Raw genomic sequence first — 23,918 nt, 5'->3', positions numbered from 1 at the left:
TGAAATTTCCGGTCCGTGGTTCTGCTATTATGAACGGTTTGCGAATTCCTAGGGAGGTGGAAAACCAATCAATCAACCTTTTTGGGCTACTCGTCTGTGTGACTCGGTACTGAACCGAAACCGAAAGAGGTACGTAGTCGTTTGATTAAGAGCATAAAGGATTTCAAGGGTTTGATTTGAAAGGGGCGATTATTTTCCCATTGGAGATGGCAGAATAAAATAAAGCAAATAAATAAATAATATCGATAAACACAAAAAAAAAAAAAGGGGGGGGGGGGAGGGCGGCACGCGACCCATGAATTCTCTCCCTGTCGTTCTCTGGGCAAAACACATACCGGTGTCCCGTTTGATCGCAAGAGCCCTGGCAGGCTTCGTCAGCCAAAATCCTGACCGAACCAACAAAAAAGGCATGTATGTGGGTTTTGACTTGGGTTGGGTTGGTTTGATTTTTTACCGAAGGTCGGTCAGCCTAGTCCCTGAAAAGACCAACTTCATGTCTGGCAAGAGAAAATGAATACGAGAAAAATCGGAAATTGCGACGATAGGTCCTCGGGCCTATTCTTTTTCGGACGTGTCTCCATTTCACGAACGTTGCTGTCTTTGGGTGGCAGGCAGAATAAAGTAAGAAGAGCCTCAGCAATATATTAAACTTTTTATTTTCTTTTTCTTTTTTCCCCTTTCCAACAAAAAAACAGCCCTTGCTCAAACCCTACGGTATTCATGCTTTGCTTTGCATTTACGGCGTATTCTCCCCAAAGACAAGTGCCCATGTCCGTGTTATCTGGGATGAACAGACAATGGATATCCACCAATCTTCTAGTGAACCATGTACATGTGTTCCCCAGATCGTTCCCGCCATGGCTAGTAGGAGCATGAGTCGTCGCCGTTTGACAAGCAAAACAGCTGAGGAACATTCCCTTATATACGGTAGCAATTGGTCTGTGTACTTATTGGAATAATAGCTCATCAAGTTTCATCGGTTCGAGTCGAACTGCCCTGCCGTATCGGTTCAGACACTCGTTCGATTGCCTTCGATTGGCAGAAACTCGACCCTGTTTTTTGTGGACAATGACGACGGCGACACGAGTCTGTTAAGCCTTTTTTTTTTTTTTTTTTTTGCGCATCCATGTCCGACAGATCAAATCTCTTCCTCTTGTCAAAACTCTACCTAGCATAAGCGCATTATCATCACCTGAACAGTGGACCCGGACTGGTTTGACACGGGTTTCCGGCACTTGTTATTCTATATCATCTGGTATATTTGTTGGTGTTGATCATCAGGGAGTGCCGTCTATCAGAGTCCCACGAGGAAAGATCTTCGAAAAAGCATTTCATCGCGTGACCGTTTTACAAGGTTGGGGGGGATGGCACTCCACGATCGTCCACTGCTGGCCGGCAGCCGCCTCCCTCGGCAGCACAATAGGTCCAAGCGAGCCTAGCTCGTGTGGCCCTACTGCTGCACCCCCCCCCCCCCCCCCCGATGTCGATCGCGTCCTCCCGATAAGCTCCAAGCGGAAATATTAAGCCCTGAAAACAAAAGAAACAAACGGTGAGAATCGGAATAGCGACCGAGATTAAGAAGATTGGCAAGAAAGAAAGAATCTCTCCACTAAACGCCCCCCGTCAAATCTGTCAAAGTTCGGGGATCGTTGACGCGGCCGCCGATCAACATTTTACAAGGTAAAAATTCTGCGGCGATTCGCCGATCCCTTCCGTTCCCGGGGCCCCGGAGGACCCTTGAAGAACCAAAACAGAGTCGGGGGTGTCGGGGATAATGCTGCATTGCTTGCTTTTCTCTCGTGCACTCGACAATCTGCCGATTTCCCATCAGCAGGTAATGCTTGTTGTTCCTTTCCTTCGTTTCCTTTTTATTTATTTTTTGATATCTTTCTCAGCGGGGAAGCCCAGCCTTGTCAGGAAGCCAGGCCTCCCTTGAAGATCTGTAATTTTCAGAGATACTACGTCGAGGGGAGTGTATCTATCATGATGCTTTAGGATATTCCTAGTACTCTATGTAAGTTGAGGCAATTTGGGGGGGAAAAAAAAGAAAGGCATGAGATTGGCGAGTCGATCCCAAATACCAAAGAGAAAGAAACTAAATCTCGTAGAAATGAGGCAATCTGCGCCAGCCGAGTGTCTTGGAAATAGAAAAGCACAAGGATCAGATTGGACGATTTTGCAGCTCCGAGTAAAAAATAAAGTAAAACAAATAAAAATAAAAAAGGAAGTACGAAGAAAATTCGGCTGAATATCATTCGGTAGTTGTTTCCATACAAGCAAAACAAAAAAAATGGGATGCGTGATATTTTCAGCTAGATTATTGGAGATGTCATGATATGAACTCGAACTGTCGGAAGGTCTCTTCTGCTTGACGAACATGTTCTCGGCTTCCCCCAAATGTCCGTGCGTAGCAAACAACAACGCCTGATTGCTGTAGGCCTCGCACCACCATTAGTTATAGTTCTCCTGCATGAACTCGTCTGTACTATTAGAGGCGCTGTCTCCTGTCTCGTAAAAACATCAGAACTGGATCTAGACATCGTCCAAAGTACCCCATCAATGGCAATGGTGGTGACCAACAGTTGTTTGTATCCTGTTCTTCATCGTTGTGTTCCTTGCCTTCGTGAAGGACGGAGGTAGTTGCTGTGTGATGCTCAGAGTCTAGACATCTCGGGTTCGGCTGCATCTGTCGACGGGATGAATTCCAGGCAGGCCTCCCTATCTTTGAAGGCGGGTTAGTAATCCTGTCGTTAGTTTGCGTGTTAGTAATCCTATCGTTAGTTTCTTTGCTGCTAGATTATGGGATCAGTCGTCTATCTCCGTGAACTGTAATGAATCTCGGTCCGGAAGCTGATAATTTCCGCTCGCTCCTGTATCTTTGGCTTTATGTACCTAGGTAAGTAAGTATTCATGTAGCGTGAATTAGTGAAAGGAATGGCAATGTTAGAGGGGCTCAAGGTTCGGAATGGATGTAGCTTCGCGGTGATGCTTCATATCAACGTAGAGTACAGGAAGGGGTTCAAGGTTAGCATTGAAGATAGCAGGTTCAGCGAAAGCTTTGGCAGATGCCTTGCTGGGTGCAGAATGGGAAAGTAAGGCTAGAACTAGAACTGGAATAATCATCAGTAAGTTAGTGATATAGAGAGCACACTAATGGGGATAAGAGAAAACCAGCTGGAAAATGAAGTTAGATACATCTGTCTCCTTCTAGTTAGCATATTCCTAAAAAGAAGAAAAAAGAAGTATAGTGCGGTAAGCCATGCGGCTCTGCCGAAACCCTATAGGTTAGTAACTACGGTAGGGCAGAGTCCAGAACCCAGACCATATGGATTGAACCTAGACAAAGAAATTGGTCATAACAGCCGGTCAGGCCCAGTTGAACACGGCTAGGTTAGTATTGTTGATGGAAAGATTCCTAAAACACAAAGTTAGTGTCAGTATTATACATATCGTTCCCCCTTCTGTTTGACGTTAGCTCGACTGGTTGGAGGATCAGGATCGCAAAGCTCGGGGTGACGGTCTAGAGGGTATAAGACAATAAACCAATTGTGCAGATAGTGGTAAATGAACTGTGAACGTGCTGTCAGCAATTATGTCGTAAAGAGAAGGGAACCTTTGACCAAGGCTGATAGGAGCGGGACGAGGGGGAGGTTCGTGAAAATCGACAATATGACACACTAGGAGGCTAGAGTAAGCTATAGCAGACTCTGTTAGTACGGCCAAGCCAAAATGTTCGGGGCCTAGCCTGAGCAAACAGGGAGGGCAAAGAGGCCTATAACTTGGTAGGTAGTGGTCAGTAGTCAATCGGGTTAACATAAGAGCCATGGGGTCTCTCCATGCTCGGCGGTTCAATCGTTTGATCGGTTCGTAGGGGCCTATCACTGTTAGCTTTTACTCCTCAAGACCTCGAGCCTACCCCATCTCCTGCTGGGTTGGCCTGTCAGGCAGCTTGCGGTACTCGATCCGTATCGTTTGCTACGTGAGAGTAGTAGCGACCCTAGAATGTTAGCATTCCCATACATTTTGACACGCGTTGGAAGCCCCTGTGATATCTAAGTGGTTAGTTGGTTAGTGGGTTAGTTGGTTAGCAATCGTCGTCTTGTTGACTTTGTGTCTCGATTGGTGTTCCTAGAAGATTCTCAATATTAGTAGGCTCCAGTGTCCAGCCAAGTCCTTCGATGTGAGGGCATGTTCCGTGGGTTCCCTGTTTTCATCAACTTGACCGCTGCTCGGCGTTTACAACGCGGTATTGGTGTCTATGACGGTTAGTATTCTCAACAGTTAGCAAAGGTGAACGTCATGGTCGGCCGATGGCTCCTTGGTGATACGACAACCTATCCTTAATCCTGTTAGAGGTTAATTAGCATTCTCGCTCTCTAGATTCCAATGTATCGTCTGCTCGGCCATTGCAGTCACGGGCTGCTTGCTCGGCGGCTCGCTCGTAGGGCAAAAGTCAACTTGGCGTTCTCGGAAGACGCAAGCATCTCGAGTGGTGGGCTCTCGCTCGGCCTAGAGATTAGTAGAAATAAGCCCTTGCTCCTACGTTAGTAAGCTTTTACTGTTCGACAGTGGTTAGATGTCCTGTGCTCTGGGTCAGTAAAGTCTTCATCAAGCCCGTATAGGTGCACTCGTGAGTCAAGTGGCTAAATATTCCAACTGTTAGTATCCTCGATTGTGGATTCAATCCTTGAAGCTAGTGAACCTCTTCTTGTCTCGGTATTTGAGGCCTTGTTTGTCTGCTTGCGGTGGCATATGCTATTCCTATATATTGTATGTGTTAGTTAGTGCATAGTCCCTCTTATCTTGGCCCCGTTGGCCTGGAGCGCGAACATGGCGGTGATCTGCTATCAAGAATGTCAGTTTGTCTTTATGAGGTCCGGAAAGTATGTCTGTAGTCGGTATAATCCGGGGACGGGGGAAAGCGACCAAGGCGCTGGAGTTCCTGTTGTGGTTAGTACGCTGCGCAGAAGCAGTCCTCAGAGGGTTAAATTTCAGGGGCAATACGAGCATCTAGCTGTCAGTCAGGTTAGAAGGGTTAGTAGGCAAGAGTCCAGCAGCTCAATGACGGGGTGTAAGGGGATAAAGAATTGGGAGATTCCAGAACGGGTAGTGGTAGGCTTATGCATATCTCGGGGAGAGGGGGATCGATACGGCGTTGCAGGTAATCAAGAGCCAGTTGATCTAGGTATATGTTAGTACGAGAAGATCCATAACGTATGGGAGCGACGTCGACCGGCCGAGTTCGAGACCTAGATGCTAAAGTAGTTATCTGAGTTCTTGTTAGTAGTCTCAGTAAATCAATCTTTGTAATTAAAAAGCTTCGAGCTCCTAGAAGTCACAGCAAGGAAGTCAGTAGTAAATGTTCTCTTGGCGGTGATTACTGTTGTTAGTAATCCTTAATCGTCATCTAAGGCTGGCTGTTAGTGAGTGAGTTAGTTAGAAGTAGCCCTGTGGCATCAGCCTCAGCAGGAACAGGGTTCCATGATAGAGACAAACAAGAACTGCTAAAAAAATTTATGTATCAGTGGCAAAAATCTCAAACGTCTATAGTGGGTGTCTGTCTAGTTAGTTTAGTTAGTAGGATGAGTTTCAGGGAGACCTGTGAGAAGTTTGTCTGTCAATATGTCTGCACAACCAAGGATTCGACCTTTTCCCGTCTCGGGATGCGACCAAGATATCCGGCCTGCACGTGGTAAGTTTCCCCTAGATTATTAGTTAGCCAATAGATCCGCAATGCTGTGCCTGTAAATAAAAGGTTAGCATTATCATCTCGCAGTTTGGCTCGTGGGTCGAGGCTTGAGGTTTGCGTTCGTGTAAGATGGGTGTTTGGGTCCTGTAGCTCAGATTGTCAGTTAGCATCAACCAGAAGACTTGCCTTGTGATGAGGTGGAGATAAAAAAGCCAGACATAATCTCGAGGGATTGGAACATGTGGTTATATAGATAGGTAAATATGTATATTTGCTTGTCTGCATCAGTAAGTCAACAAACAGGCGATAGTAAGAATACAGAGAGAAGCCTAAGCAAACAATGGGATAGGGCCTGCTCCAGGCTGTCTCTGACTAGTTTTGACACCAAGAGTAATTGTCAGTAGTAGAGATACACTGTAGTAACGCATTGTGTTGAGAATTATCAATATGCGGTGCAAGCTGACTACACTACTTGGTACATCATCCATCGGACACAGGGCCGACCGATTCTGGTCGCTAGTACATTGTTCACTGCAAAGAGCGCGCCAACAGAGTAAGTAACGATGAGGCATCCAGTAAGGTAAAGGTACGCAGTAAGTCGTCGTCGAGAGGACGAGCAGTTGCAGAGTAAAGCAAACATTACTGGGCAATGGGATTTGCGCCATGCAAACCCAGATTCACCGGCACTTGTTTACGTGGTGCAGTAAGAGATGTGGAGGGGTCGTGGCAGCAGGATTCGCTCGAGGCAGTAAGCGCCGCGGTTGTCTCGATCTGCGGGGCATCACTGGCGGGCAATAGTAAGACAGCACGTGGTGCGGAGGCAGACGACTTGCAGCGCGTACTGCATGGAAGTTGGAAGCCGCCAAGGCAGGCAGGCACCCGCCAGCCCGCGCACACATGCATGCATTTTTGGCATGTGCATTTGCGTCACACAACGGAATTCGTTAAGATTCAAGAATTGAAGACGAAATCAGAAACTGTACCATACAGTTGGGACAAATCTCCCCAAGCATACCCAAGATACATTGAAAATCACTGGCGATCATTCCGTCGGCATAATTGAACAAATTCGCGGATGATTTGACTTGTTGCAAGGGCCATCCATGGCTCTGGTCCGTCGCATCCAGTCAGCACCGTGCTGTGCCCTGTCGTAGGGCTGGCTGGCTGGTGGCTGTGTCTGTGTTTTCCAGTCAGCAAGCACCAGCCTGAGCAATTGAACAACATCATCGATGCTTATGACATTGACAGAGGCACTCGCCCGGTTTTGAGAGTGAAGCAGACAGCAACGGCATTCAAATGCACCAATCTCCCGTCATTCTCAAGTTCGATACAGATGGCACGGCAGCAATCCCTCGGCTTTTGGCAGTCAGTCCAGTGACTCCAGTCCCCTGGCCCGACTCGATCCGATCCACTGTTTTCTTTCAATGGCTTTCGCCTAAATTGTTGGCCACGCTTCCCAGACAGGGGTGCCCGCGGTCCTTGAAGCTATCCGAGTCTTCTAACGGCATGCGATGCCGAGCCTGAGTGTGTTTGTAAGGCTCAGGAATGAAGACACACAAGGTGGACGAACGGCAGACTTGTGCGCGGGTGCAGGAAAGAGATCTCAAGACCCTTGCCCGCCTTTCAAACAATCCCCTTTGCTTCGCCTCTGTTCTGGAGATCCCGGCCGGATAGGAGGTTAGATGGACTCGTGCATGACCGCTATCCCTGCAATAGCTGCAAATCTACGAGCTCTTCCCCACCCGTCGTTCGTATTGAACTCACAAGATGCTCGTGTCTAAGGCTCTAAGATCGAAAATTTCCCTTCATTTTATAAATCCGATCTTGGCAATCGTCCCCTAGATGATGTTTATGCTGCCTTGTCAAGGTATAAACCTCCCTGTATGGTGGAATATCCTGAAGCCGACGTCATACTACCTGCTTTGCCATTGGCAGTCGCCAAAGCCCTAGGAAAAGGAGTCTGGGACTTTGTTACATCTAGGGGCGGTACTTGCTAACCGAGTAGATGTCGTACATATATATCGTGAGAACCTCGTCCGCAAGGTGGAAATGATCTAATACTTTCTACCATCACGCTCCCATTCGTTTGTTGAGCTGCTGCATTCGTTGCTGATCCTGTCACCTTTTTTGGTCTTGATCGTTACATTCGTTCGTCATTGCGACAACCAAACACCATCACATTCGCTATCATTGAGGCAGAGATTTAATACTAGTAAAATATAAAATAAAAACAAAACAACAAAGCACAATGCTCGCCATAAATCTCATCCTCTCCGCGCTCTTGCCCACAGTCGCAATCGCCGCACCGACAACCACCAACACAACAGCAGCATGCACAAACCCCCAGAAGCGCGTCGAGTTCCGCAAGCTCACCGCGACCGACAGGCAGCAGTACGTCGACGCCATCTTCTGCATGTCCAAGAAGCCCTCTGAGCTCGGGAGGAGCCTGACCACGTCCCGCCTGGCCGACTTCACCTACGTTCACGCCTTGCTCAACAACGATATCCACTTTGTGGCCCAGTTCCTGCCCTGGCACAGGTGGTTCCTGCACCTATACGAGCAGGACCTGCGCAAGTGCGGCTACGAGGGCCCCCTGGCCTACTGGGACTGGACGCTCGACCACGCGGACATACCCAACGCCAGCATCTGGGATCCCGTGTCTGGCATCGGCGGCAACGGCGTGGCCCCGCCGGGCGTGAGCCGGCGCCAGGACGAGATGGCCGACTTTGGCGTCGACCGTACCCAGCCCATCTACTACTTTTGCGTGGGGGACGGGCCGTTCAAGGACCTCGAGGTGGAGTACAAGAGCGCCAACTACGTGCCGCACTGCCTGACCCGCAACTTCAACAATGGCAACTTTTACCCCGGCGACATGAACGGGTGGGCCGTCGCGCCGGACACCATCGCCAACATCATGGCCAAGCCCGGCTACGACGACTTCCGCCAGTGGCTCGAGGGCCAGCCGCACGGCGCCATCCACAGCGCCATCGGCGGCGACATGGGCCCGTCCAGCTCGCCCAACGACCCCGTCTTCTTCCTGCACCACGCCCAGGTCGACCGCCTGTGGCTGCAGTGGCAGCAGCAGAGCCCCGCCAAGGCTGCCGACTATGGTGGCAGGAGGACCCGCGACCTGCCAGAGGGCCACCAGACGTCGGCGCTGACCGACATCATGGAGATGGTTGGTTTGGGCAACAACCTTGAGGTGGCGGATGTCATGAGCGTGCAGAGCGAACTGCTGTGCTACGAATATGTCTAAGTGTACCGTATTTTGTTTGATGGTCTCTTTGTGTCCTTGGGTTTAAAACTTGGGTTTACATTGGTTGGGGAGTTCAGGATACTTTGAAGCATATTGTATAGAATGGCATGCAAAACATCAGAATATCGGACGGTTGCAGAAACTCGTTGGTGACCATGATAAATTTTGCCCCTGCGAAAAGGTACTAACTTGGTTTATCCCAATTGACAAGAAAATATTGCCACACCATAACGCCCCCATTAATGAATGACCTCAGCATGTATATGGTGAGAATCGGTGGTATACAACATAATAACAGTAAACATTTTGAAAGGTAAAGAAACAAAACCAGTCCTTCATTTACAGCAATGCCCATGCACCAAGACCAACCATGGGAATCCAGCCAGCATACCATGCCAGGCCTCCAGGTTGCCGTAAGCTGGCGGCGGCAGCTGATGTCGAGGTGATGTTCGTGTTGGCCACCTTGGTTGTGTAGATATCAGTGAAGCCAATGTCGGTGCTGTTGAAGCAGTTGTCTGCGTGCACCTTTTCGAGGCGCTCGTCGTCGGGTTCTACAAAGGTAATGTCGACACACTGTCCAGGGGCACTTCGTGTCAGTCAAAGGCTATGCCACAACCAGTGATACTTAGTCCCGCCAGGGGGTATTATAGGAGCATTACTTACCGAGAACAAAGCAGCACCGTGCACGGCAAGCTCGACAACTTGGATCGTGGCGTTCTCTCCCACCTCAGGCGTGTAGCCTTGCGGCAGCGAAACTTGTGGTAGACAGATTGTGCCTGGGTAGGGGTTCTTGCTCGGGCCAGAGATGCCAAAGGCAGGCACCATCGACAGCGACATGTTGAGTGGTCCACCATCGGGCCCCTTGTTGCCGATTCCGAGATTGACGTACAACGTCGCCGTCTGGTGACCCTGGAACCAACCGGGCTGGAGTGCAACGGCGCCGCCCTTGGTGGACCAGTAAGTCCTGTTTTGCGTCAAGTTGATACCGCCGCACGGGTAGATCCATTGCATTCCATAGGGGTAGGTCTCGTTGGTGACAAGGTTGTCGCCGCGCCAGCCTGGGTAGGTGATGACTGTGTGGGCTGTGCTCAGCGCAGCGCTGGCGAGCACGAGTATTGTTGATGGCAGCATGTTTGTTGTGTGAATTTTATATATTTTTGCTTCGTCGGCTCTAAGCCACTTGACGTTGGCCGGATGTGAGGCCTTCTGTAATTGCCTTGCTGAAGCGAAGCTGACCTGTCGGCCCCTCCTTGTCCAACGAAAATCTGAGAAATCTAACAAGGCCTGCGGCTGATGTATGTCTTGACAATGAACTTGTCAAATGGAAAAGTAAAATCTGTCCCGGGAACCGTTTCTCTTCTTTGAAGGTTAAAGAAGCCAAGCAAGGTCTTCAGAGTTATTCAAGCGAGAAGATGGTTGATGTATAAGACGGGAAGAAAAAGGGACAGAACCGAGAGACATACCCAGAAGTATTAGGCGGCAGAGTCAAGAGTAATATCTATCGCAGTAAAATGCCCGGCTCGGTTCTCCCGTCGTGCTGGGCCACTTGGCTGCATCCAGCAAGCACACAAAAACACAGCACCATAGCACCAGGGCGCCAAAAAATGCATACACCAATGCGACCCGACCCTTTGCTCACTCACATATCCAGCCGCCGCCCGCCTTTCCCCTCACGGCAGCCTACCCTTACCACCTACACATATTGGCTGACCTCCCCCACCGAAAAGAGGTTGGACAAGCAGGGAATTTGGGATCGCGGGCCAATGAGAAGGATAAGCTCATGTGCACGACGTGCGTCGACCCTTGTCGTTCTGTCACACGGGAGCCAATCAGAGGAGCCAAGGGAGCGCCCGTAGCTGGACCCGGCGGTTCGCCGTCCTCTCACCATTCAGTGCTCGAACCGTCTGCAGCAGCTTGCCACACAGCGTGGTCAGATGGCACCGCTTCGAAAATGACCAATCGCGGATTGCAGCCAGGGTTGAGCGCAGTATCCATGAATGGCGATTTCCGTCAAAGATATGGGGCGGTTTGCCCTGCAGAGATCTCTATCCATGCAAAGTAGACAAAAAGTGCCATCTCGTCTTCCCGCGAACCTACAATTGGTTGAATTCGGTTGCCTTCAAGAGCTATAAATCGCCTGATTGAAACGACAAGTGTTGGTGATGGGATATTGTCCGCGTTTGCAGTTCCATAGTTGAAATCGATATGTGATGACAAGATGAAACTGTACGTAGAGGAAAATAAATGAGTGTATTGAACAAAAAAATCTTTTCAAAATGTCGCTACGAAGCAAAGCGCCCAAGATGGAAGGAGAGGGAGCGACAGTGGGGTAGGTAAGGTCAGCTATGGTTCTGAATGACCAGCGTGGCAGAGGCCGCAATAGAATCAATCTCCATCCATGCCGATCCACTTTGCTCAATTGCTTGATGGTGGTGGGGGCTATTTTTGGTGGCAATTCTCCAACTGTACCTGTCTTGCTGTGTCCAGGTGCAACGCTGACATGACAATTGAATCAATATCGCCGAGTGCATAGCTGCTTTAGTCAATTTTCTCCGACCATGACGGGATCAACGGCAAGTCTGACACTAATTAGGACATTGCATGTCAGCAATCGATATGTTGAAAAACTCGATGGGCTTTCTTGACCGAAAGTGACCACAATGGCTGACTGACTATACCTACCTGGGCTGGTATGGTGCGTTGCATGATGCTTGTTGCTAATAAGGGAAAACGTGGAAGAAAATAAAAAAGTAACCCACGATGTGACGTTGTTGTAGGTACGACGCCCTGAGTCCAGGAAGGATGGTACTCTGAACTTTACTGACTTACGGAGAAGCGCACAGAGGACCGAATTTCTCTTCTCTCGTCAATCAATCCCTCTTGCCCTCCTCATGATGAATCCATGGCTCTGATCAAGGCCCCTGCCAGGGCGGTCAACGACCAACAGGGATTCTTTTCTTGAATTCTGCCGGAGACGCGATCGCAACCCCGCCATCTCCAAACGTACAGAAATATTTCTCTGTTGCTGGAATCGTATTTAGATTCCAAAGGATATAATTCTGACTTGCTGACTCCAACCAACGTTCCACACGCAGCGCTTTAGCCCAATGGCAGCCTCACCAGAAGGCGGTGCTTGGCACACGGTAGCCCGGCGCAAAAAAGGTCCTCGCAGCAACAACAACCCCCACACGGCCTCGCGACAGGCCAAAGCTGGCCTCGACCAACCCGACGCACGATCAACATCTGCCATAAATCCCATCATCAAAAACGGCCGTCTGCAGGAGCCACCGAGCACACCAGAACAGCACCAGTCAGACCTCGCAGAAATTGACAGGACGTACGCCCGTGTCCGCACCGCTTACATCTCCAGCGCCAGCTACGCCGCACTCGAGGCCCTGGTCCGCGCCCACGCGGCCAGTCACGCACCCATCACGCGCGCCATCTGCCTCGGCAACGGGCCGCTTCACGCCCCTGACTCGAGCTGGGACAGGCGGCGGGCCGCCAACATCCAGACCGCCACGTTTCTCGCGCTCGTCGAGCTCTTGGCCGGCGACTTTGTCGTCGGCAGCAGCGGCGATGACAAGAGACCAAGGATCCGCTGCATCTTACAGGAGCCCCTATATACCGCCGCGGACCGGGAGTACCTGACCACAACGCTGGGGTGTGAGGTTGTCGACGACCCAGAGGCTCTCGAGCACGTCACCGAGGATTCGCTAGTCTGGGGCGTGCACATGTATCACACCGTCTACGGTGACATCCTGCGCCGGGTGGCCGAGCCGGCGTTGCTTGTGGGCACGCCGTGGGACGTCTGGGATGCGCTGCCGCCGGACGAGGATGGGCGGGTCGCCGAGTCGCTAAAGGGCCTGGCCGAGATTGATGCATCGGCCGAATATGACCTTTTCACATTCCCGCAGGACGAGGGACACTTTACCTTCTGTGACACGGGGATATACTGGAGGAAAGCTGGGACGGCAACTGCACAAAAGAAATCTCATATCGCGGAAACCGCTGTGAGCGAAAAGGATGGCGCAGCTGATCTTCCTGAGCAAAAAACTCAGGGGTAACATGAGTGCTCCTCGCCCTCAAGACTTTTATCCCACAACACGTGCCATGCAAACATATATCTTCGTAGGTTTGGCCTGAGTGCCATTCTTCCTTGATTGGACCATCTTTGGGTGTCGTTCAAATCCGGTATCAGTCACCTGAAGTATGTGGAACTGCCTCATCGAATTGGGATAAGACAGCAAACCCAGGGCAAAAGTGCCACCACTTCCTTTAACATTGCGCGCAGGTAAATTGGTTAGCATTTTGGGTTGTGTGACACAAAGCTAAGCCTCGGCAGCTTAGTGCATATCCCTCAATTGCCTCGGACTGATTATTTGCCGACCTGTCAAACTGCTAAAGAGTATGTGAGACAGACGGTTACATCCAGCGTGCTTGTCTCTACTACTGCTAAATGTTCTCATTGGACCACATTCTTTCCTCAGCCGCTGCCTGTCGAGTAACGCCGAACAGGTTGCAGGAAGGAAGTGCAGGTAGTCTAACTTCGAGAGGGTTATACAAGCCATTGTACGTCTACTATGTTGGCTCTACTTTTACTTCTGCCAGGGAATACGTAACTACGAGGCTTCAATTAGTCAAATCATATGAATAAGGCCACTTCAGGGCCACCACATGAGCCAAGACGACAAACATGCGACTTCTAGCGTAGATTCTAACCCACAGCCCCCAGTAGTTTTGATGCAACATCAAATCATCATCATCAAAGCAATCACCAATGGATATATGCCATTGCATATGTCGCAAATCTCGCTGTTGCTTCATCTGTCGACGATTTTATCGATCTATGCACTACCGTCATTATCGATTATTTTTGAAGTGCTCTAGTTGCAAGGCTGGGCGTTGGCCATAAGGAAAAGGCGAAATACATACATCCACCGCCTCCAAATTTCCGTCGTTCCCCACGACACGGCTACCTATAGTACGCAGGTATCATGTGCGGAATTATGCAGGGATAAATCACCCCAGCGCCTGCTCTACCGTAACAACCCATTCCCTCACTTCTGGGTCCTGGCTCCTCTGGGCGGCTGACCGAGCCCACCCTAGGCCGCCCAGATCTCGCACTGTCTTGGACAGATCCTTGACCTGAGTGAGCGTCCCCAGAGCGACGAGAGCACGTACAAGCGTCGTCGTTTCCGCTTTGTTTTGCAGCACCTCGCCAATACAATTGACAAGCAGAGACAGGCCCTCGGTTGGCAGGATGCCTGGTTGTGCTGCTGCGAGGACAGCGTAGTTGTGCATAACCACCGAGGCTGCAATATTTAGGTTCCTGTTCTCCGGTCCCACAGGTCCCTTGAACGGCTCAGCCTCAATACCGAGAATTGCCTCGAGTATCGAAACAACACGGGGGAAGACGGCAACCGCAGCTGTGCGACCTTGAGCAGTAGCAAAGCTATTTGCAACGGCGCGCATAGCCATGAACGCCGAAGCCTCGTTGATTGGGGCGCCAGTCGGCGTCTCGAAGGCGGCACTTAGTATCGCATCGAGATATGAGGGGCTGGAGCGAGGTGAGTACGTCACGGCTTGCTCAAATACAGCCAAGCATCGGAGAAGGTCGAGGGCTGGCAAGCGCATCGCATATTGCCAGTTAACTGCCATGTTGATGATTGTGTCCAAGTCTTGGGGGGTAACGCTGAATCCGGGGCTCTGAACCTCAACGCGTTTCGTAGTAGAAACCTTGCTAGAGACTGATTGCAAGGCAGTCTGAAGGCTGGCAACAAAGGACTGCAGAGATGAGACTTGAGTTGGATTCATGGCGAATTCCTTGTCACCGCTCTTGACAAGGTCCGCGTTCAAGGAGAGAATCTTTTTGACGAGTGCTAAAGTCGTACTTATTGTTAGCTTATGATCCTCTTAACAAGCGATGTACTTCGGGGTTATTCCACTCACGTTCCGAGTTTAAGCTTGGTATCAGGACGTATTCTCGAACCGGGAGCGTATGCTTGGGACCTGCTGGAGTAGTATCTGTTGGGGCAGCGGCGCTCGAACCGGCGCCGATGTTCTCGATGTTCTGGCCTTTGGACTCCCTCACGATGAAAGCTGCAACCTGCTCCAAATACCCAATAGGTAGCTCGTTTGCCTCTAAAAACCTTCGCGCTGCATCATACGGGTTTTCTCCAGCATTGTACGGCAGAGGTAGTGTTGGCTTGCCATCCTCGATGTCGACTTGGAACACAAAATCCCATTCCTTGCCTCCATGATGGATCTTCTTGTCTGAGCTTCCCGGAGAGTCGACGACAGCGCCGTAGAACTCCCATTTGTTTTGTGCTGCGTGAAACGTTTGGTAAGCCTAGGATTCAGAACTACCGCAAACGTGTTCCTGTAAACGTACCTGCAGACCATATGTGGGCCTCAAGCCCCCCGTCGGGGTTCTTGATTACCTGTACATGTCCGTCCTTCTTGCCTGTATTGGTTTGAAGGAACTCGGGCCCAGGAAACTCTTGATTCTTCAAATCTCCGCCCATGGTCTCCTTGGGTATCGCCATGCCTTTGATGGCCTCATCGAAGTGCTTCAAAGTGACCTCATCCGCGAGACGGTCGTTGCTTCGAGTCCATATCCGGATGATGTCATCGCTAGCGCCCGTGACAATATCGCCGGTCTCGGGGCACACATCTACAGCCCAGACCGAGACTGCTGGATGGACGATGGTCTGCACACACTGATGACCTTTCCATATCCGAAGAGTCCTGTCCTCGCCAACGCTGACAATCTCCCCGGATGGCAAACATGCCAGCGAGTAAACATAAGACTCATGGCCATGCAGCTCGGCAACCTGTTGACCTCTCACGGTCCAGAGGCGAATCACAAAGTCGTTGCCGGCACTGGCGAATTCGGCGCCGCTGTCGTGCCCAGGGGGAAGTCGACAAAGGGCACGTACAGGCTCGGCTGTTGCTAATGTCTTTCCAGCTTGCAGGACCTCGGCTGAGCCTGCGCGCGCAAGGCCATATGCCCTAATCATGTTGTCGGCGCATCCTGTGATTGCAGCAGAGTCCTTGAGCGCCAAAACCGCGGTGACTGATTTGTCGTGGCCGTCCAACTCAGCCGCTAGATCCCACTTGTTTACATCCCAAATCTTTGCTTTGGTATCCCAGCTACCGGAGACTATGTACTGGCCATTAGGCGAAACGTCGAGGCTGCATACGTTGTTGGAATGACCGGGAAGAAGTATGGGGTAGCCACTGCTTTGCTGGTCTAGCGGTTTCGGTTCGTGAACGTAGATGACGGGGTCGAGCCCACTTGTAACCACCAGTCCGTCAGGATGGTTGGTTGAAGGCGGGATGAGGGCGAGCGAGTTGACATAGGAGCCGGACTGGGCTAGGGTGGCGCTGTCGAACGCGGGAGGTGTGTTTGGTGCCGACGTCTGCCTCCATATCCGGACTGAGTTGTCTCTTGACGCTGAGATGATAACATCCTTGGACTTGTATCGTACAGACTTGACCTACAAATAAGGCGGGTTGCGGAGCGGTCAGGTTTCACTGTCGGCGTGGAAATGGTATTCTAACTTTAGAACCGGATGTTCACGGCGAAACACGTACATCGTTGGAGTGCCCTATTAACTGGGCGGAAAGCTTGAAAATTGACATTTCAATATTTCCTGATGAGCTCCCCGTGCGTTGTCTGTTTGTTTTTTTGTGCAGTCACAGTGTCCAGGACTTCAATTCTCAGAGAAGCACGCTGGGATGGACAATCACCGGTAGGTAATGCCGGCGTTAAACGGCGGGGCTAGCTCCTCGCAGGTCGGAGCTACAGCGACAGGGAGGAATACTAAAGTGCTGGTAAAACCCTTTAGGGGAATGCGTTGCGATATGCAGAAACAAGAAAAAAGACTATTGCAGACGTGGAAAGTTTTGCAATGTCAAATAATTATGCGAGTATCTGATCGTGCGTGCAAAAGAAAGCGTTGGCTGGTTTTGCTCAGAGTAGGTGAGATAGATGTATGTTTGTCACTGGAAGCTTCGAGGCACTTGCCGGCAATTCGTCATCATCAATCAAGTACAGTCAGTGCCTATTAATTACCTGGCTTGCCTGGCCTCCCACCCCAGAAGGGAGCTTCCCTGCGGGTGTGCAGTACTTAATCGCGGGGAGCCAGAAACCACCAAGTACCCAGGTACTCGGATATCGATAAGAAAGAGCACAACAACAAGTCAAGCCAAGTGTCTGATTTCGGACCCTGAATGAGCACGGACCGTATCATCGCGTGAAAATGCCCCGCCACGACCTCGCACGTAGCCGAGCGACACGGCGACAAAAATCCTGACCGCATTCTTCTTGTCAAGCGGGCTTTCACTTTCCCTTTCCTGTCTTTCTAATAAATTCGCTCACCCCAAACCGTCACCACCGCTGGACGATTTGGCAACAGCAGAAATCTCTCTCTACGCTTTCTTTGGTACACTACGTTTCTACCTTCCTTGTCAATAGCATTTTTGATCCTCGACTGTTGCTTCCCACTAGCAGCACGCTCGTCTCTACCAACGAACCGACATAAGCAACCCCTGCCTCCTCGAACTACTCTTGACGACCGACACGACCTGACGACTTGAACGAAAATCTTCCGCTTCACTCGCTCATAATCGAAATTATTGCCTTTGGCAAGGCATAGAGTGCCTCTTTTTGGATCTGCATCCATCACTATCATTTCAAGGCTTCCTACAAACCCCTCGGTACTTTGACCAGGGATCTAGAATTGTGCCTGGTGTCTTTCGCTGTGTCTATACGTTTCCTGTTTCAACTCGAAATATTGGACTATCTGTCAACTTCCAGCCTTATCAACCCAAGCTAGTCGGTCTCGAACTACAGAATGGCTACCGAAGCCCCTCGCCAATATGTGCCCTTGACCTGCCACGGTCATTCGCGACCAGTTCCCCACATCAACTTCTCTTCTACTTTTGAGAGCGAGAACTACTTCATGATTTCGGCCTGCAAAGGTTTGTTTTTCCTTTCCATATGCGACTCCGACCAAGTCTTAGGATTCGCGCATCTGACATGACTCCGCGACAGATGGCAACCCCATGCTGCGACAAGGCCAGACAGGAGACTGGATCGGCACCTTCATCGGCCACAAGGGTGCTGTTTGGCAGGCAAAGTTGAGCCCGGACATGAGCAATGCCGCCACCGCCTCGGCCGATTTCAGCTGGTATGTTTGGGACTTAAGGTCACGCAGCTCTGTGTTTGCGCATCGCTGACCCTCGCGCCTATGGAATGTATAGCAAAATCTGGAACTCTCACACCGGCGAAGTTCTCTTCACTCTCAAACATGAACATATTGTTCGTGCCATCGCATACCCCCCGAACACCTCCGACATGGTAGCCACAGGTGGCTTCGAGAAAAAGCTGCGTTTGTGGGATCTCCAGGCGGCGTCCAAGAAACTCGCCGAGACTACGGAGGAGGTTGCGGTCGAGTCCTCGGAGGCTCACGAGATTGGTGCGGGCACTCACACCGACCCCATCAAGGCCATTGTCTGGGCTCCCGACCCAACCAAGATCATCACAGCCTCGGGAAAGACTCTTCGCTGGTTCGATGTCCCGACTAAGAGTCTAGTCAAGACCCTTGTGCTTGATGACGAGATCAAGTCGTGCGAGTCCTCGCAGCTTGATCCTCAATTCGCTGATTCCAGCGACATCAATGGTGGATCTCCTGTGCTCGCTGTGGCGGCGGGGAAGACGGTTGTCTTCTTCGGCGGCCGTCAGATGAACGAGGAGCTGAAGCGCATCAAACTTACCCACGGCATTGCGAGTGTGGCTCTGGACCTGAAGCAGAGGAAGTTTGCTGTGGGTGAAGAGCCCGGTACGTGGGTGCGCGTCTACAGCTACGAAGATGAAAAGGAGATTGGTATGTTTTTTTTTTTTGGAAATCACCCAATCCACTGATCCTTGCGCATCCCTAACGTGTTGCTCAACTTACTCACCAAAACTACTTGATTTAGACGTGCACAAGGGCCACCATGGGCCGGTCTGGTCAATCGCTTTCTCTCCTGACGGCAAGCTGTATGCTACAGCCTCCGAAGACGGCACAATCAAGTTGTGGAAAAATTGTGAGGCGTTCTACGGTCTTTGGCGTGGCGGTGCCAATGGAACCGAGAAGTCGTCAGACTAGAAATCACGACGCTCTCTCGATTCCGCGACAGTGGACAGCGGGGTTCAGTCGGACTAGTCCTCCTCGGCCCACGCTAAAGAGTCTACAAGAACATCAAATGAGTCTGGAGATTCGGATCTTCAGTCTCAGGATCGTGTCCGCGCGAATTCCCCGGGCTTCTGTGCGGAGATTTCTGAATCATGCGATGCTGTCAAGTTGGAAACCTGCGCTCTGGGCTCACCAACAAGCGGGATTACTATCAGCCACCATTTGCAAACTCACCTGCAAAATTGTCACAAACACACTCCAGCGCGCCGATCAAAAGCGGGTGTTTGCTTGGATGCGCGTTTGGTAGGGAACAGTGAAACTGGGTCGTGTAGCTCTGGCAGCTTGGGATATGTCACGTCGTCATCTCTCACGGGCAGCCAGCACCTTGAAGCTAGCAACCGACCACGAGCACAATCTGACCTGCCTTGTCCTCGCCGCGATCTTAGCCCCGGCGCTCACAGAAAACTCAAGTTTCTTGCGGCACTTGGCCGCCGCGGACTCACATTTAGCGAACCTCTTCCCCAACCCCAAACCCCTGCAACTGATTGCGCCTTTTCTTGATCAGTCAGTGCATAGAACCTCACAAGATAAAGGGAAAATACACAGATGATGTACCATACACAGCATTGTCGAGACAGATGGTGCACCTCTAGTCTACCGTCTGGATACGCAGCATACACCTTGCCGAATTCATGTTGAGTTGGCTTGACCCCCTACTCAATAATGTCAGTGTGGTCGCCGCACCCATCCAGCTTGCTTTATAAGAATACACAGTTTTCCACTTCAAGTTACCGCATATATTTTTGACTCACGTTGTCCGCACCTCTGTTCTTTTGGTTTTTGATTGGTGCTAGAATTTGTTCAACTTGAGCCATAAATCAACCTAGTTTTCGTTTTTTTTTTTAAAAAAAAACTCGCATTTTTTAGCGCAAAAGATAAATCGCAACAATCAGCGCGAGCTGAGCATTTCGGAGTTGGTCTCCACGGCTTGGATCTGGCTGAGGCTGTGTGGGCTGTGGTGTACTGAAACGCACAAGCATAGACAGACGCACATAGAAAGCTCCACATAACGCATTTGACTGGTTAAAGGGATCTTCAGTGTTTCTGTCCTGTGTTGACTTTTTGCTAGACAGCCAAGACTACAAAAGCGCCGGATGCCGACTTGCTCTTCAAAGGTCTTAGGGTTTTAATGTTGAGGTGATTTTTGTTTCCCAGGGGTCCGTATAGCTAGTCATTGTCTTTGCGGTCTTCAAACCAACCTAGGTATCCTGCGAGGCACGGCGGTAGGAAAAGGTAATCGTAATGGAAGGAGGCAAATATACCAATGCTCATTGAATCCTCCTCTCCGGAGAATTGTAACGCTAATCTCCGGCTTGCTCTTCACTTTTAATCCCTACCACCTTGAAGACCTATGGCATTGTATGTTCAGCTGCTCACTTAGCATCCGTATAAGCGGCGCGGGTGGAGAACTCGGTGGCATGCAGGGCAACGCACTCAACCGTGTATCAAAAGACCTCCATTTCTAGAAAGACGCCCGCTATTCGATTGTTCAGCTTCCATTAGCATCGGTATCCGTAGGCAAATAATCATGGCTCATGAACAGAGCTGATAGTAAGTAGCTCGTCAAAACCACCTAGCATTTGTGTGGCCAAGTTACAATTCAAAGCCTAGTCTAGTCCTTGGTTGCCTGACTACCAGATGCTCAAAAGCCGGCAACCACTTATGCAATTTGAGTTTGCTGTCAAAAAGCCGACAGCCGTATGACTTGGGATCATAACAAGCTGTGTGCGTCTTTCTCGCGATCAGTCAATGGTCATCGGCTGCGATATTAACATAGACTTTGCTTGCGGAATTCCAGAAGTGATCATCAAAGCAGAAGACTGCAGCATCTTTGCTTGCTGAGTGAGCTGCCTTTCACCGATTCCAGAGCGCTACAGTCTTTCAACAACCATTGACTTTGAAGTCGTGTGTGGCGGCAGTCTGTGAGTTGGACTTTCCTTGTTGCCGCTTTCTGATGGATCGTAATCCGGAAGGAATTTGTCTTTCACACGTGCTACGTACCTTACTGTTTCTCTTCTCATCGTGTCCTCCTCTTCCTATTCTTTTCCTAGCTGACATCAACTCTTGGCCCTCTCAATCCCTTCGTCATTTCTAGAATATAGCCCACAGTTGTTCTGCTTTCCCCCATCTCGTGCCTGCCCGCAACGGTATCTTCACCCACTGCATTCCTCCTTCCAAACTTGAGAGGTTCTGGATACCTGCCATACTCCTTCACTACCTACCTGCCTAAAGACCTTCCTGCGTCGCAAAAAGAAAGTAGGCTACTGAAATGGGGCATCATACCTAACCACCTACCTAGGTACGTTGCAATCAAGCTGTTACCACCTTGACTTTGTTGGAGTCGCCTTCTATCTTTACCTGCCTACACCTTTCCCTGCCGGTAGGCTGTACACAGCGGATACATGAATGAATTGGGTCTCTTTCGTCTTTCTTTTCAGAGGCCACACCATCAAAGGGAATATCTTCTTTCACACCCGGGGTTTCCTTTCTTTTCTGTATTCACACATGCACCCTGGCCAACGCATACTGACAACCTTGGAAGTATCAAGGTTGCAGCTCATTTTCAGACAACGCGATCCGCCCAATTTCATCTTTTTGGACGTTTCTAATTGCCTCTCTCTCTTAACGATTCGAGTCAACGAACAATCACTTCAGGTATCCCATCCAGTCTACCTTTGCGAGTGGTCTGGACGCTCCCACCCTATGTAATCTTGGTTCTCCAACCCGTCTCTTTCTTCCGATATTTTCCCTCACAAACCATTGATCCCCTGAGGAGCATGCCGGACCATTCCTCATTCCATAGCAGTCAGCCAAGCATAATTCGAGCAGCGCCAATGGCTGGCACTCACAGAGGTCTCTCTATGCACCCCGACCAGGCAAATGAGTCGGAACTCAGCATTACAAGGGGCCAGCACTCTCGAAATGCAAGAAACGCCGACTACAAGGCCATGTTGAATGCCCGGATTGCTGTCAGACGGACAGTTGAATATGTGCATGCAAGCGAGCAGGAGAGAGAGAGGTTACTCAGAGCTGCAATGGCTGAAGCTTCTGCCAGACGGTATCTAACCCCTTGGCCATCCACTTTACTGCCCTACATCGAACTATATACTTAGGCAGATAGCTGATATTCTTTTTCTAAAAAAACAAAAACTCAGACTTCAAAACCGCCAGGACCAAGACTCCAAGATGGCCGATTTTGACAACGGTATTAGACAAAAGAAAACCAGCGTTCCTATCAAAGCCTTCCTCGAAAGCACAGCCGCTGCAAACCGCAGAAGTCAAACCTTGCCCTCCATGGATCCGGGCAGTTTCGCTACCTCAATGACCCCTACCAGACATCAGCTCTATCCCACGCCTTCTACAGCATCGAGTGCCATGTTTCGAAGCATCGAGACCGTCCCTCGTAGGTCGGGGATGGCCACTGCGCCTCCCGAGCCCGTCCGAGCCATGGACCTTTCCCGAATCCCACCGACACGGTCGTTCGCCCGCCGCACGACAGGTATGGCAGGCAAGAAGAAAACAACAGGAGACACGGATCCTGCTGCGAGCATGGCTCAAGACTCGCGCACACCTTCCACCTCCGCCTCTGTGTCTCCTCGTAGTAACCATCGAGCCGCCATGAAGAGGACCAGTGTGGTGACCAAGTCTAAGAAACCAGACTCACCGCCCGTCTCACTGCACAACAATGATAGAGGCCCGTCCAGCGATCCAAGCACGGGTAGCAGTGATGCCCTCGTCAAGAAGAGAAAAGAAAACAGCACAGATGACGTCGCCTCAGGCTCCGTCAAGCGCCCCCGGCCTAGCATGGAAACCCAGTTCGAAGCACTTCGCAACGTTGTGCAAAACCTCAGCGGCCAGATGAGCCAGCAGCGTAACAGCATCGAGGCTTTGCAGCACCGTAATAGTCAGCCCAGAGATGGCGGTAGCTCGCCTGTGGTGGTTTATCAGTCGAGCAGCTTCAATGCGCAGGTACAAAACCTCAACCAGCTTGCCAAGGCACAGCACGAGTCGGCCCTTACTCTAATCCAGCTGACGTATCCACGCATGGCTGCCGCTCTCGATCGGCTAAATGGAGCGACTGAGGCGCTAGTGGCCCGGGTCAGGGCATCAGGGGTGCCTGAAGATGAGATTGCATCCGAGAATGGCGAGTTGAGGACTGCCATGGATTGCCTTCTCGATTTACTAGATGGTCAAACCCGGGTGCGGTAGCTGGTGAACACATGCTTTTATCCTTGCTGATCCTGGGCCTTTTCGTGTTTGGGTTGCATACGAGCGGTCTGAGATATATTCTGTCGACTAATGAGCTAAATGGGGAGATCTGACATCTTTACCAGACTTTTCCGGGGTGACGAGTTTACATATGATGGGATCAAAGATACAAAAGGGGGTTACCGGGCTTCATTAGAGCATGTTTTGGTTGCTTATTTAACATATCAGATTGCACCCAAATCTAGCATTCTATCAGGCGAAGGCTGTATGGCGCTTTCAGCCCTATGGTGGGCTGCTTGCTTTTCTTGTTTGATTGCCTTTTGGCGCTTACCGCGTTGACTTTCTAAAATACCTGCGCTAGCTAAGCAGGAAGCCTTCTCCAGGTTAGTTTATCTTAGAGCGATTATGAAGTTCTTACCCACTTTGTCTACGCGCCCATTTACAAACCCCGACTCAGAATAACGCTTCCGGCGTTGGCTGCGCAAGCTTCGTGTTCCCATGAGCCGAACAATGATTTTCTCAA

At 50.5% G+C, this 23,918-nt stretch overlaps 10 protein-coding genes across 10 annotated transcripts; 7 read left to right on the top strand and 3 right to left on the bottom strand.

Moving 5' to 3' along the window:
* Positions 1 to 2,171: 2,171 nt before the first annotated feature.
* Positions 2,172 to 2,686, bottom strand: MGG_18052 (uncharacterized protein; the record flags this gene model as incomplete). The annotated part of the gene is made up of 2 exons (XM_003721318.1): positions 2,172 to 2,485; positions 2,553 to 2,686. The coding sequence occupies 2 exons, from the start codon at positions 2,684 to 2,686 to the stop codon at positions 2,452 to 2,454; spliced, it is 168 nt and encodes a 55-aa protein (XP_003721366.1). The 3' UTR covers positions 2,172 to 2,451.
* Positions 2,687 to 2,940: 254 nt separating this feature from the next.
* MGG_18051 (uncharacterized protein) lies at positions 2,941 to 3,390 on the top strand (the record flags this gene model as incomplete). The annotated part of the gene is made up of 2 exons (XM_003721317.1): positions 2,941 to 3,092; positions 3,285 to 3,390. 2 exons carry the CDS (start codon positions 2,941 to 2,943, stop codon positions 3,388 to 3,390), a joined length of 258 nt encoding a protein of 85 aa, XP_003721365.1.
* A 1,440-nt stretch (positions 3,391 to 4,830) lies between these two features.
* On the top strand, positions 4,831 to 5,253 carry MGG_18050 (uncharacterized protein; the record flags this gene model as incomplete). Its single annotated transcript, XM_003721316.1, has 2 exons — positions 4,831 to 5,112; positions 5,197 to 5,253. 2 exons carry the CDS (start codon positions 4,831 to 4,833, stop codon positions 5,251 to 5,253), a joined length of 339 nt encoding a protein of 112 aa, XP_003721364.1.
* Positions 5,254 to 5,952: 699 nt separating this feature from the next.
* On the top strand, positions 5,953 to 7,213 carry MGG_18049 (uncharacterized protein; the record flags this gene model as incomplete). The annotated part of the gene is made up of 4 exons (XM_003721315.1): positions 5,953 to 5,976; positions 6,210 to 6,282; positions 6,394 to 6,437; positions 6,938 to 7,213. 4 exons carry the CDS (start codon positions 5,953 to 5,955, stop codon positions 7,211 to 7,213), a joined length of 417 nt encoding a protein of 138 aa, XP_003721363.1.
* A 724-nt stretch (positions 7,214 to 7,937) lies between these two features.
* Positions 7,938 to 8,945, top strand: MGG_10585 (monooxygenase; the record flags this gene model as incomplete). Its single annotated transcript, XM_003721314.1, has 1 exon — positions 7,938 to 8,945. One exon carries the CDS (start codon positions 7,938 to 7,940, stop codon positions 8,943 to 8,945), a length of 1,008 nt encoding a protein of 335 aa, XP_003721362.1.
* A 76-nt stretch (positions 8,946 to 9,021) lies between these two features.
* On the bottom strand, positions 9,022 to 10,573 carry MGG_10586 (uncharacterized protein). Its single transcript, XM_003721313.1, has 2 exons — positions 9,609 to 10,573; positions 9,022 to 9,518 (listed from the first exon to the last, which is right to left on the bottom strand). Exons 1-2 carry the CDS (start codon positions 10,074 to 10,076, stop codon positions 9,285 to 9,287), a joined length of 702 nt encoding a protein of 233 aa, XP_003721361.1. The 5' UTR covers positions 10,077 to 10,573; the 3' UTR covers positions 9,022 to 9,284.
* Positions 10,574 to 11,738: 1,165 nt separating this feature from the next.
* Positions 11,739 to 13,735, top strand: MGG_10587 (uncharacterized protein). The gene has a single exon (XM_003721312.1). The coding sequence runs from the start codon at positions 12,053 to 12,055 to the stop codon at positions 13,007 to 13,009; it is 957 nt and encodes a 318-aa protein (XP_003721360.1). The 5' UTR covers positions 11,739 to 12,052; the 3' UTR covers positions 13,010 to 13,735.
* MGG_14014 (ubiquitin homeostasis protein lub1) lies at positions 13,465 to 17,067 on the bottom strand. The gene is made up of 4 exons (XM_003721311.1): positions 16,542 to 17,067; positions 15,337 to 16,444; positions 14,895 to 15,272; positions 13,465 to 14,824 (listed from the first exon to the last, which is right to left on the bottom strand). The coding sequence occupies exons 1-4, from the start codon at positions 16,587 to 16,589 to the stop codon at positions 13,965 to 13,967; spliced, it is 2,394 nt and encodes a 797-aa protein (XP_003721359.1). The 5' UTR covers positions 16,590 to 17,067; the 3' UTR covers positions 13,465 to 13,964.
* A 3-nt stretch (positions 17,068 to 17,070) lies between these two features.
* MGG_10588 (serine-threonine kinase receptor-associated protein) lies at positions 17,071 to 20,579 on the top strand. The gene is made up of 4 exons (XM_003721310.1): positions 17,071 to 17,930; positions 18,004 to 18,139; positions 18,213 to 18,835; positions 18,930 to 20,579. The coding sequence occupies exons 1-4, from the start codon at positions 17,804 to 17,806 to the stop codon at positions 19,097 to 19,099; spliced, it is 1,056 nt and encodes a 351-aa protein (XP_003721358.1). The 5' UTR covers positions 17,071 to 17,803; the 3' UTR covers positions 19,100 to 20,579.
* A 1,761-nt stretch (positions 20,580 to 22,340) lies between these two features.
* Positions 22,341 to 23,657, top strand: MGG_10589 (uncharacterized protein). The gene has a single exon (XM_003721309.1). It carries the CDS (start codon positions 22,373 to 22,375, stop codon positions 23,393 to 23,395), a length of 1,023 nt encoding a protein of 340 aa, XP_003721357.1. The 5' UTR covers positions 22,341 to 22,372; the 3' UTR covers positions 23,396 to 23,657.
* Positions 23,658 to 23,918: the final 261 nt, after the last annotated feature.

This window comes from Pyricularia oryzae, chromosome 7, assembly GCF_000002495.2.
Source record: "Pyricularia oryzae 70-15 chromosome 7, whole genome shotgun sequence".
In the NCBI taxonomy this organism is placed as follows: domain Eukaryota; kingdom Fungi; phylum Ascomycota; class Sordariomycetes; order Magnaporthales; family Pyriculariaceae; genus Pyricularia; species Pyricularia oryzae.
This window is presented reverse-complemented; position numbering and strand designations above follow the sequence as displayed.